The sequence below is a fragment of the Thunnus maccoyii genome, chromosome 12 (genome assembly GCF_910596095.1).
Source record: "Thunnus maccoyii chromosome 12, fThuMac1.1, whole genome shotgun sequence".
NCBI classification, from domain to species: Eukaryota; Metazoa; Chordata; class Actinopteri; order Scombriformes; family Scombridae; genus Thunnus; species Thunnus maccoyii.
In genome coordinates, this window is record NC_056544.1 from 29,097,269 (window position 1) to 29,110,605 (window position 13,337).

At 39.3% G+C, this 13,337-nt stretch overlaps 1 protein-coding gene and 1 long non-coding RNA gene across 3 annotated transcripts in view; one reads left to right on the forward strand and one right to left on the reverse strand.

Annotated features, from left to right (window-relative positions):
- The window catches only part of basp1 (brain abundant, membrane attached signal protein 1), a 64,315-nt gene extending 52,073 nt beyond the window's left edge, over positions 1-12,242 (forward strand). For both annotated transcript variants that reach the window (XM_042429654.1, XM_042429655.1), the window contains exon 2: positions 8,348-12,242. In XM_042429654.1, coding sequence (XP_042285588.1) covers positions 8,364-9,005 — 642 coding nt within the window. In that variant the 5' untranslated portion in view covers positions 8,348-8,363 and the 3' untranslated portion in view covers positions 9,006-12,242. The remainder of the gene's footprint in view (positions 1-8,347) is intronic.
- On the reverse strand, positions 807-2,106 carry LOC121909210. The gene is made up of 2 exons (XR_006099387.1): positions 1,968-2,106; positions 807-1,274 (listed from the first exon to the last, which is right to left on the reverse strand). It is a non-coding gene; the product is annotated as an uncharacterized LOC121909210 (long non-coding RNA).
- Positions 12,243-13,337: the final 1,095 nt, after the last annotated feature.

Below are 13,337 nucleotides of genomic sequence, written 5' to 3' on the forward strand. Positions count from 1 at the left end.
TAATGGAGCAAACGATTCCTAAAATGACACCCAAATGAAAATGGCTTCAGCTCCTGAACCACAGTGAATATATACATAAATAAGGTCTTGCCAGAAATTAAACCTCCAAAAGTGTCTTTCAAAAGTGTCGGAAACACTCTAGTTGATATAGAAACAATGGAGAAAGTCTTTGAAATCGGCTAAAAATGAAAAATCTCTGCCAGTTGTACAGTATTTTTTCATGAAAAAGTTTTCCAAAGACAACGGTGAAAACGTTGGTGTCCTAGCCGAGTTAATGAGTTTAATAATTGATTATTCAGTGTATAAAATGCCAGAAAATAGTGAAACATTATCATTATTCCCTGAAGCCCAGGTTAACATAGTCAGGAGACTTGTTTTGTCTGACCAACCGTCAAAAAACACAAATATGTTGAGTTTGCTATGATGGAAGACATTTGAGAAGCTGCTACCAGTGAATTTTTGGCATTTTTGCTTAAAAAAAATGACTTCAACGATAAATTGTCAGCTAATCGATTAATTATTAAGCATCATTTCTTCTTCGTGGCCTGTATGGGTGCTTATGTGCTTCAGTTGGCTCGTATGATATTTCCTTTTTTACTCCCGTGTCAAAATGGGAGCCAATCTCAACTCTAAACCTGAGTACATGAGAAAACAAAACAGAAGAAACCTTAGAGAAGAAACCGAGCAAAAGAAAATCAATTGATTCTCTTTCCTTGACAGCTTGGGGAGATGAAGATGATTACATAAATGTACATAAAAACTGTAAAAGTTAGTAGAAATACAAAATACAAAACAAGATCCAACAATAGGTTTATAATAAGTCTAATAAGTGAGTTTGCTTCTGTCTGTGAATTGTGAATATGAGATACCAGGTAACATGAAGATCTGGGGTTTTTTTTCCACTTCAAGTCCCAGGAGACAACATAAGAGCCTCAGCAAGTGCTTTATGTTATGTTATGCAAATGTTGGAGGGAAAAATAGCTTTTCATGACAAGATCTAAAATAAGCTTCCTGATGCGGTTCCTCGCTCCCGAAACCAAACTGTCATTAGCGTTCCTGCAGCTCCTCCTGCTTTCTGCTGTCAAGTAGATTTTCCATCGGACACGGAGGCGTAGCGAGCGTGTCCGAGCAGGACGGGGAGTCAGACAGTGACAGCTTTAACCTTTAACGTGTCATCTTGGATGGCAGGAACACAGAAACTGTCAGGCCTGGCTCACCGCTGCTCAAGGGGCCGGGGATTTACTGCGACCTCAGGACCTCCTGGAGGCCTCCATCTGCCTGACCAGAGGGACAGGAGAGAGGGATTAAAATCTGACCTGCAAACAAATGTGCTGAGGGAAAGCAGAGATTAAATACAGAGAGAAAGTAATACGATATCTGGACAATCTAGAGATTTTATTAGAGCTATTTACACATGCTTCTCCAATCCTGACAACAATATTGAATGTGAGGAAAAAGAAGTTCACTGTCTGAGCTTTAAAAAATAACAAACGTACAGTATTATAATCAGATTGGAAATGACACCTTTGTGTAATCATCAATGCAAACAATTAACACCTACATTAAAAAATATGATTTTCCGGCAAAAGTGTAACTTAAAGAGAAAAGTCATCTACAAGTCCCAGAGAGCATTGCTTTAAAGACATAACATGCACATTTCCAGGTCTATATTTATCTTCTTGGGCTCTACTGGAATATCTTTGCATGATTTATGGTTTAAAAAAAAAAACTGAGGTCATCAGGAGGAGGAAGTAGAGGTAAATAAAGCGTTCAGAGCTGGTTGAAGCCCTGGCTTTTGACTTACAGAGAGCATTTTTACCTTCCTCAATTCAAGTTTTGGAACATTGACAGTATATAAATGACAGAAAATCACAAAATATATAATATAATATGTCCCCTTTAAACAGCATCCAATCATTGATTGATTAAAACTCTCTAGGCTAGCTGTGTGGTAGTGATGCACGCACCGCAGTTGATCCAGGGATCGGGAAGGCCGAGTCATCCATTGACTGTCTACTGCGCTACTGCCACCATCTGTTTTATCACCAATATGACAATGTTTCTGCAAAGCTCCGTTTTCCCCATACACACTACAAAAAAAACTACAAAAAAAGAAGAACTTTTATTTTAAATAAATGTTTATTCATTTAAAACCAGCCTACTTCATTGTAATATGTTACGTACATCCCACTGAGAAATAATGGTAATGTGTGATGGGGTGCATAATTTGTTCGGGTGGGTGGCGTGTGGATTTATGCGTACATGCAGATTGGGATGATGATCACTACACGGCTACTGGCTGGCTTGAGGTTAGAAGTTGAGCTTTGTAGAATTTGTTTAATAAATTCACAAATTTGAATAAATTAACTTGTGTTTTTAGTTCATTTAGTCTCTATTCCCCGACTACGCCGCAATGTTTTTTTCCCCGATTGCAGCAGCAAAGTGATTAGAATATGTAAGAACTGTGTGAGATCTAGCTAGCATCAGTATTTAGAGCCTCAACATGCTGCACCTGGCAGAAAAAATGTGGTGTTTTCAGGATTTAAGAACCGTAGTTCATCTATAGCCGTAACATACTGCAAGCTTTTGTCACTATCAGGTAAAAATATTCGAGGGACTCTGTAGGTTGAGACAGATTGAAATGATATTTTAAAGCAACCTTATTAAGTTGCTGTGGCTAACATGCTTGCAAATAATTGCTTAATTACACATCCAGCACACAGTGAGCAACATTAGCATTCATTTGACATCATATTTGTGTCCACCTGATGAATGTAAGTCAAATTTTCATTTCAAGTCCTTTTGCCTCTGGTTTGGTCTCCACCAATTTCTGGAAAACAGTATTTGGTTTTAGCCACTTACTGAACTGAACTGGTAGCACACAGTGAGTTTTTTTTCTTTTTTTTTTTGCTAAAACAGCTGATTGCTGCTGCTGGAAACAAGTTTAATGAGAGAAATAAAACCAAAACAACAAGCTGAAAGACGCTAAAACACTTATTAACACGTATCTAAGAGAGGAACTTGGAAGGAGGGTTTGTCACTGCAAGTCATCTGTCTCAGATATATGTAGTCATTTGAGCCTTGATTAGTGCAGCTTTAATTACATAAAAATTCTACACACGTAGGGGCTTTAACTTTGTGCAATTGTTAAGAAAGAGGAGGATTCAGCTGAGAGAAAAGAGAGTAAAGGTGTATCCACAGACTGAAACAGAGAGGGAAAAATAATCCCAGGAGGGAAAGTCTAATTTAGATGTGCCAAAGAAAATATGAAGCGAGACACTGGCTGCAGAGGAGGAAGGTGAAGCAATTCAGTGGACTGAAATTACACACTCAGGATAGAAAACACTGCAGGTGAAGCAGACGAGAGAGAAGACATGGAGAGGAGGTGAAGCTGGACTGATGATGGGGGGATTACTGCTGGGAGAAAGAAGTGGGAGGTAGATAGACGAGGAAAAGAGAGCCGAGCAGCAGCAGCAGCAGCAACAACAGCACCGGCGGTGGAGGCTTGTGGGCGTGACAGATGACTCGCCAGAGACAGTGAGAGTTTGAGAAAAATGCTGAAAGAATCAGCCGTCTGTTCCTTCAGGGAATTTTGCTCATCTTAAATCGCTTTGCCACAGTTCGACCCGCCAGACAAGAATTTGATAGTCGATTAATAACGTTGTATAAATACTTCTTCACTGGGCGCTGTTGTTGAGTGATCAATCATGTGTTTTGTTAAGTCAGCAGCTTACGGGGTTGAAGGATTGGAGAGTCGGTTGGTTGAGGAGGCAACTGCTGAACACAGTGGAAAAAACAGGAAAAAGAAGTGCAGGTGGTGTTAATCTTGTGCTTGTGTGTGTGTGTGTGTGTGCACTAAGGAAAGATGAATGGACCTTTTAGAAAGATGCATTTAAAAACCAGGTGAGTGCAGATCCTTAAAGGAGTCTCAATAGTTTAAATTCTACGTCATCTGATCTTCAAACCCATTAAACTGCAACAAGTCCTCATACACAAATCATAAAATAAGGTTGTTTGTTGGTGTTTTTCATCTGCCACCTCTATGGCTGGGGTTCAGTGAAGTTTAGGCAACAACAATTACTTAAAGATAGAAAAAAGTGGTTAAAAGAAACCAACATCAACTGCTGGAAGGAGATACATCGTGAAAAAAATGGACATTTTTGCACATCCAACCATCCACACCAACGTATTTTTGCAGTGTTGTAACACTACAATACTTCTGTATTTTCCTCTGAGAAACAAGAGTCATTATTCACAAAACCACAAGGGGGCGCTTGTCAGGAAAACGTTAAAACAAACAAACATTAAAATACTGTAGGAATTTGAGTAATACTCGTCGATCTTTATTCTGATGAGCAGAGTCTCTTAAATTGCCTCAAATTTGAATTAATGACTTCTTTTCAACATAATCATTTCATCCACTTTTCTTTTGTTTATTACATTAACAGTTGACATTTTCTTCCAAAAGAAACTACAGTGCACATGTGGATGCTCTTATGTCGGCCCATTTTAGCAAATGACAGGTAGCCCTTCAACAACCCAGAACACTTAATTTTGAGAGAGTTTGTTGAGTGTTGCCAGACATTTTCTCACTGACCTGTAGTTGTATTGTCTGCAGGTTTCACTTATTCCTAATCCTTTTCAAGTATGTGTAAAGCAATGTAATATTATGCTGCTGTTGGACTCATTTATAGACATGTTTGAGACCCTTTTCTCCTCATTTCAATACACTTTGGGTAAGAGTGTTAGCTAAACTTGGCAATGTTACCATCATCCACATGAAATAATGCTGTAAGTTCACAGCTGGCAGATCAGACTTCCTTGTGTGCTTCCATTACTGCAGTCTGCAGGTTAAATTAGTCTTTTGTGAGACCCAGAGCATTTTCTCCAGGTTGTCTCGGCCCTGCCCCAGCTCTTCAAACACGAAAACCACACGCCCAGCAGTGAGAAAGCGTGCCTTTGGTTGAAAAGGAGCCATTGTCTGGCCAAATGATTGTGAGTCATTGTACTGGCAGCACAAGCCGGGAGTCAAATGATGTGATGTTGCAGAGAGACCTCCATTGTCGCCCGTATAAAGCTGCGGCAGGAACGGCGGCCCTGGCAGATACTGACCTTTGGACATTCAGGGAAGTTTTGCATGAATAGTGGAGTAATTCAGTCAGTGGCGACGAAGTGATTAGCATTTTGAGTGGATTCACCGCCGGCTCTGTCCCATTCACAGGGCGAATCTGTGAGTAGCCAACAGAATATCTCAGAGGTCTGGTTTGTTTGGGAGGAAAAGGTCACGTCAGAGGTGTTTTGACAGATTTCACTTTCCAGGTAACAGAGCAAATAGATAATGTTGGTATCAACTACATGATTAAGGAAGGATCTCAAGGTGTTGAAACGTAGTAAATCAAAACTACTACATGGTTTTGCAAGATTTTCACACCCTTTTCAGCCACTTAAAGGACCAATTCCCCCAAAATGAAAAACAATTTTGTCAATAGATTTCTTTTTAGAACAGCAGAGGTGTTCACAACGGTTTTGTTTGTGGTTTTAACAGCATTCGAGAATTACATTTAAAATAATCAAACAACAATTCGTCTTTCCCGAAACGGTCTCCCTGTTCAACTAAAAAATCCACAAAAACCCACTGTCATCAGATTTCATTTTTCTTTGGTGGAAAGTAGCTCCAAAGAAAACTTTTGACAGCAAGATCTAAGTTCGTAGGATTTTCTTCTAACGAAAGACACATTTCATTCAGAGAATTCAACAGCAATTTTACCAAGTGAGAAAAAATATGTTTGTTTGGTTTTTTTGAGACTGAGATTTAATTCCATTTACATTCTGTTTTTCAGCTTAAAAATAGTTTTTAAATTGGAAAAACTCAAAACATCTCTACTGTAGTATCCATGGAGTATGATAATCAAGTAAAAACTGCTCAAAACAACATTGATTTTGTTTTGAGGAAATTTTTTAATATTTTCTTCCCAAAATGAGTTACCACCTGAGAAACTGCTTATTACCTCTAGGACTTTAGATATCCTCAAATCAAAGGAAATATAAGTATTCAAGTACAGAAAAAAAAACATTTTCTATAAAAGGAATACAGTCAAATTAGGACAGTAAATAAGTAGATAAATAAGTAGTATTTTCTTGCCAAAATACTGTCAAAGTTGGAAAACAGATTCTTGATTTTTAAGTTATTTTTTTCCTCTAATAAATGCAGCTATTTGACAAACTCAGACGGCAGAAACATAAGTACTTTTTTTCTGTCTTTCCCTAACGAACAGATTAGACTGCCAAGCTTCTTCTTCTTTTTTTTTGGCAGTTTCTAACCACCGACATTCAGACTTAATATTTTAAACAACAAATTCAAGGAGTTCTTGAGTCTTTGCTCCTAATAAGCCTGATTTGTTGTGGAATTGAAGTCCTCTCCCCCATCGAGCAGACAGATGGTGATATCCATGAAAAAAAAGCTTCTACTGGAGGAGTGAGCCAGGAATCTGCAGGTGTGTGTGTTTGTGTTCAGCCTGCCTACACACAGCCTAATCTACAGTACCTGCTCAATGACGGTCAACCTATAGTCCTTAATAACATGTCATAAAATGCTATCTTAGGGTGTTTTCAGACCTTTTAGTCTGTTTTCTCTGATCTGAATCAGCAGATGAGTTGGTAAACTTGTTTTCCCCTTGGTTCCTAAACCTAAACATCAGATATGAAGAAGACAACGTACTTGGTTGTTAGTCCGACCTCGATTCATTCTCCAGCTAGCTGCTAGCAACTGTTGGGGGCAACTACGGGAGCTGTGGCTCAAATTTTTGCAGAGTACTCCTTATAGTTCGTCAGATGGAGGTTGGATCACATTCCCACCACAGATGAACATCCTCAGAATTTGTTTATGACCGGATCGAGACCAATAAACAACACAGATTTTTTAAAATGGCCATGAATACAGAGCTCTACAGATTCTTGGTCCCCATTCAGTATGAAAAGAAAATGTTTCTTTGCTGACGATACACTGTTTTACATGCTTCACGCTATCTGCAGCCATTTGGAGACTCGTAGTAGCTTTGCCATGTTTTTGCACTTTTTTTAAACTAAACTTTAGTCAGCCAAGTCACATGGAATGACTTGATTAATAAAGGGAAGTTTCACCCAAATTATATTAAAAAAAAACAACTATTTTCTCACTAATCTGTAGAGGTATCTAGCAATGTGGACAGTTTTAGTTTTATTCACCCGGGTTTTTCAGTTGACAACATAAAACTCAGTTTTCTTGCACTATATTTGGGGTTTGACAAAACTATCTCCATCACTAATACCCCATGCAGTGAGTGAGAAAATTGCATTTAATTCAGGTGAAAAGAACCTTTTAAGTAAATGCAGAGTATGTACAGAAATAATACTCTGTGCTCTGACCTTGTCACTCCCCACACAGATATACTAAGCTCAGCACAGAGGAGACTGGGGGGGGGCGATGGAAGGAAAACAAAAACACCCAACGGTACAGAGGGCCCATGAATGGTCAAAAATGGATGTCGGTGTCCACATTTTAATATTCCTCTTGAGAGAAAAACAAACCTACAATTTTGTGTCTGTCATCGGCAAAGGTGTTGAATGAATTTTTGAGCATGAAGATTGGCATTTTATCTAATTCTCTGCAGGAGTACCATGTGAAAAGTATTCAAATGTGTTAGTGCCATCTGTCGAAGGTGTTGAATTCATTAACCAGCTTCAGCGGCCCTTTGAGGAACTTAAAAGGCTATTTGGTAGGAGTGTTGTCTCAGTAACACCTCTTGATCTGAGAGGTGAGAAACAAGATGAGAGAGTCTCTGTAGTCCAGGCTGATGAAATATACTTTATAAGTCTCTTTTTGATCCTTGCATTGTGGACTAACATTAGGTTGAGTGATTACATCTAAAATATGAAAGGATTGTGTGTGAATTTTTGTGTAAATACATGACATGTTGTTGCATGTTATTTCTATGTGCAGTATTTAGGCTCTTAATGTTTTTTGTTCTACTATTGATCTTCCTTTTGAAATCTCATTCAGACATGTTAGATTTTACACTTTCTAGCTCAAACATAAAAGCTCCTGATGCAATAAATTGATTAACTTGCACCACAAAGAGACACTGTTCTTCATCAGACATCATCTTCTGAAGAACAGCAGTGTACTAGAAACATTTTTCTCTCTCTTTCACTCAGTCATTTGTGGTTCCTGCTCAAATTTGGATGTTTTTTTTTTCTGGGATGTGCTACTTTTTCACATTGTGAGCACTTCTTTCTTAATGAATTAATTAATACTGTAATGTTTCTATAATACCAATATTAATTATTGTTTTTCTTTCTTCTGTTTCAGAGGCCAGAGATCCAAAATGGGAGGCAAGCTCAGCAAAAAGAAGAAGGGATACAACGTAAACGATGACAAGGCCAAAGACAAGGATGCCAAAGCGGAGGGGGCCTCTCCTGAGGAGAGCGAAGCACCGAAAGACAACAAAGACGAGGCCCCGGCTGCCGCTGATGCTAAAGAGGTAGCGAACGACACGGCAGCCAAGGAGGCGCCGGCAGCAGACGCTGCGGCGCCCAAAGAGGAGGAGAAGAATGCAGCTCCTCCAGCAAAGGAGCCTGAGAAACCTGCCGCCAACGCTGACCCGAAAACAGAGGCGCCCAAGAGCGCAGAGCCCGCCAAGGCTGAGGAGAAACCAGCTGCCCCCGCCGCGGTCAAAGAGTCGGCCCCCGCTGCCAAGGAGCCGGAGGCCAAGGCTGCGGCGGCCGAGAGCAAAGATGAGGCCGACGCCAAAAAGACTGAGGCCCCCGCGGCACCAGCAGCCAAAGCCGAGGCGGCCCCCGCTGCCTCCCCTGACCCCAAGCCCACAGAGGCGGCAGCGGCAGCTCCCGCACCGGCGAAGGAGGCCGCCGCAGCCCCTAGTTCAACACCAGCCGCCGAACCTCCAGCCAAGGAGGCGAACGCCACAGAGGCACCAAGCAAGGATCAAACCGTAGCAGTTCAAGATTAATGGACAGCTTCTTTTCGGAAATGAAAAAATAAAGTACCTAACTCAACGACGATGAAGATTAAAAAAATGAAAATGAAAATTAACTAGCCCACCCATATTATGATAATAACAATAATAATAATAATTGTAATGATGATGATGATTTATTGAATAAGGAGGACTGGAGCAACCACCTGGAGAAGTTTCCCACAGCTGCAGATGATTATTGCTATTATTATTGTTATGTTTTATTCTATTTTTTTCTGCTGTAGTATTTGAACTTTGATACGAGTCTGTGTCGGCCATACGCCTCGCCATTCCACATCCATCATCCCTCTCCCTCATACGGTCAAGAAGTTTAACCTGACTCCCATCTCGGCCCACAGAAGGCCCGCGTTTGGACTTCTGTCGGCCCGCGTTCATACATTCACCTGCACCCTCCGCTCTGTGGATGTCAGAAAACTAAATTTAGGGAAATAGGTCTGAGGGGAGGAGGAGGAGGGCGGGAGGGGATTTAAGAAATCACTTTTCCAGCTGGACGTCTATTGAATCTGTCCACTCTTCAGCTCTCCTCTGTCCACTCATCCTCCTCTTCAGAGTGTCGTGTTCTCGGCTTTGGTCTGGTACCTCCAGTTTTTCAGTGCCGTTGAATTGTGGTTGTGTCCTTTTTTTTTTTTATTCCATTCTCTCCCCTTAGCTTTTTAGGTATTGTTGGGTTGTTTTGCCACCCCTTTTTTCTTCTTGGGGTTAAACACCACTTTTTTTTTTTTCCCAAAATGGCCCAAACTGTGAAGAACCTTTTTAAAAAGGGAGATTAAATTCATTGCAGGGACTGAGAATGTTCAGGCTTTCTAAGACATTTCTGAGGTTGAAAAAGGCTGGCAGAACAAAATACATTCTTAGACGCATAAAAAAGTCATAGGAATTTTTCAGATAAACTTCTAGATTTTGTACTGAAACCCTTAGGTATATTGTAAGTGAACTAAGAGGTTTTTTAACATTTTTAATACACTTATAAAATCTGCAACGCCTCACTGAAAAAAAATCTCTGCAGTGTTCTTAACAAGTCTGATGGAAATCTCTGATCCTCCATCTGAATCTGATAAGATTTTACAGATTATACTTTTGTTTTGTTTTGTTTTGTTTTTAAATGACATATCTACTGCCGACCTGGGTTAAATAGGCATTACGACCACATCCTAGAGATTGTTTGCTTATTATGATATACCAAGTACGATTATACCAAGTTGGTGATGTTTACTGCGTCGTCAGGAGAGTTCAGATAGTGACGCTTCAGTCGTGTCTCTCAAAAGAAAACAGACTAAACTGGTGCTCAAGCACTTTCCGGTGATAGTCTTCAGTTTCTGGCTCATGTAGCTGGAAAAAAGAACTCAAACTCTTAACTTAGGAAAAGAAAAGCATTTGACTTAAGTCAAGGATCAGCAGCAAAATCTACTCAAGTAGCAAACATATTGATTAAGAGTTGAGAAAGGAAAAATCACAAAATATTGGGGATATAATTGGGGATACATTTATCTAAAAGAAACCCCCAAACTGAGAAGAACTTTTCCTGTTTCTGGATCAGTTAAAGCATTAAATGCGCATAAATAGTTGAAAACAAACTGCTTTAACCTCTTTCTCTAAAACAGATTTTCATGGCAGCACTCTGCCAGTTTGGTTTTTTCCTCACCTTGAAATTAGCTTTGTTTTGGTAAATTTGTGTGCAGCCATAATGATTTTGTCAACAAAAGATAAACTTAATACTCGGAGGAAATGTGACTCAATAACAGATTAATGTTGGTAAAGGTTAATAATTTCATTTAAACACTCTCCAACCAGGTTAAACGAAGGTTTAAAGTGATTTAAAGCAGGAGCTTCAGTAAAGCAATCTGTCCCGTGGAGCAAACCTCAACAGTTTGGTATCTAAGCAGGTGTAAACACCCCAGAAGAGATCATTTCCAGGTGTTTTTGCTGTTTGGCCCAGGTCTCTCAGTTATCAGCAGTCTGGTCCCATCTAGGCAGCTGAGAGCAGCCGCAGGGCAGGAGGGCGGATTTTAATGAATGATCAGATAATCAGCCATCAGCAGTCTACTCGATCAACTTCGGCCCACGTTTCTATGGCAACACTACGCCATGCTATCATTACGGGATGGAAAAGCCTTGCACATGAAAGGGAGCCTCTGATTTGGTCATTTTCACCCATCATGCATTTACCTTTTACGTTTCAGAAATATATATATTACATGTATGTGCATATATGCAGCGGTGGAAGACAAATACTTACATCCTTTACTCGAGTGAAAGTAGCAATATTACTGTGGAAAAATACTTTTAATCATAAGTATTCACATTTTTACTGAAGTAAAGATGCAGTAAGTAGCAGTAATAAGAACTTTAAGTATCCAAGATAAAACTTTAAGAAAGAAAGAAGGAAAGAAAGAAAGAAACTAGAGGTAAAAACTACAAAGTATCTGAAGTGAAAGTAGTAATAGTGAATAAAAAACACTTTGTATTTCCAGTTTGGGGGGTTTCCATGCTTTTAGATCAGAAGAAATGAAGGAAAGAAGAAAAGAAAGTAAAGAAAGAAAGATTGAAAGACAAGACATAAGTACGTCATGATGAATATAAAATCTGAGTGTATAAAGTAACCACTATATATTTTCCTTTTGGAGATGTAGTTTACAAAATATTGAACCAGTCAAGTGAAGTACCAGCACCTCAAAATTGTACTTGAGAGTACTCGAGTAAATGTACTTCCCACCTTTTGCATATATGTAGGATTATATGTATATATTTACTCATCTCAGCCATCCATTCGCCAACTTTTTTCTTTTTAATCCAACTGACACACAACGTTTTTTTCCTCGCAGCACTTGTCAAACCGTAGCAGAAACAAACACTTCAGGAGCGTTGTGTGTCACTTGTTTCGGGGTTTTTTTTTTTTGGTTTTTTTTGTTTTTGTTTTTTTTTCTTCCTCTCTTGACTCAGTAAATTGCATGTCCGTGGTTGGGTGAACCTGTAGTCCTGTCTTTTTGGTCAAGTGGAAAAAAATAAAAATAAAAAAAATTCTCAAGTCTGCATCCATGGCAACTACAGTTGATATTTTCATCCCATGTCTCACCACTCTTCTATCTCCACACCACACATTCATTTAAAAACAAACAAAAAGATGATATGAAAATTGATGCATTCAAAATTATATGTACTTGTATAAATGGTGCAACAGTAATAAAATGTAAGAAATTGACTGAAACTTGAGGATATTGTGCATGTCAACTTTTTTCCCCATACACTTACATTTAAGAAAACTGAAAATATTATTAAACAGCTGATTGAAGGACATCAGGATCCATGACATGTTCTTGGTATTATAAAAACAACCTGAGGAGGAGTTTATATTATAAAATCAGACATAAATTACACATGGTAAATTTTCATGGTAAGATTCTGGTATTTCCTAGCATCACTATTCTTAAATTTGACAGTATTCAGGCCAAACAAGACAAAAGACCCATTCGAACAGGATTAACATTACAGCAGGAAATAAAATTTACTGGAAAATAAAATATTTACTGTGCTCCTCTGTAGTTTCATTGCCCTGGACGGCATTTTAACCCTTGTGAAATTACAGAATGTGGCCTCTAATAGACATGAACTTATAATAGAAATAGAATACCAGTACCTACCTACCTGTAGTTGACAGTTTATTTGATTCTCAGTTTAAATCTATATGTTGGGATTATTGTTAAATCAGCAAAGACACCACAAGTGATCAAGAATGCAGAAGATTTATTTGATTAAAAAAAAGACTTTGACCCATCAATAAAACCATATTATAGGGATGAAGCGCTATGGCATCGTAACAAAGCATGTAGGGAGTCATAGATGGGGCCTTGACAACGGTGGTGGAGAGGAAATGCCATGCGGCAACCTCCGGGGCTGTAAAATGAAGCCAATGCAGAAGTGCCAAAAACTGCAGTTCCTTGAATGGCCACTTGAGGCTCCAAAAGCGAGTCAATCCCCATAGACCCCCATGTTACAATGCCCAACTTTACAGCAGAAATAAACATGATTGGCTGGGAGTTAGGCAGCGTCATGTACTGCCAAGATGGCGACGGCCGGAGCAGCTCACTTTGAGCTTCAAAACCGCTCTTCAGAAACCAACGGGTGACGTCACGGTAACTACGTCCATATTTTTATACAGTCTTTGGGAAATGCAGAGAGGAAGCAAAGGACTGCAATGCCAGTAGAAAGACAGAACAGATATTGTGATTTAAGCCCCATTTCCATCCAGTATTAACATGTGGTCTGTATCTACATACATTATCTGGATAATGACATCCGATCCATAGG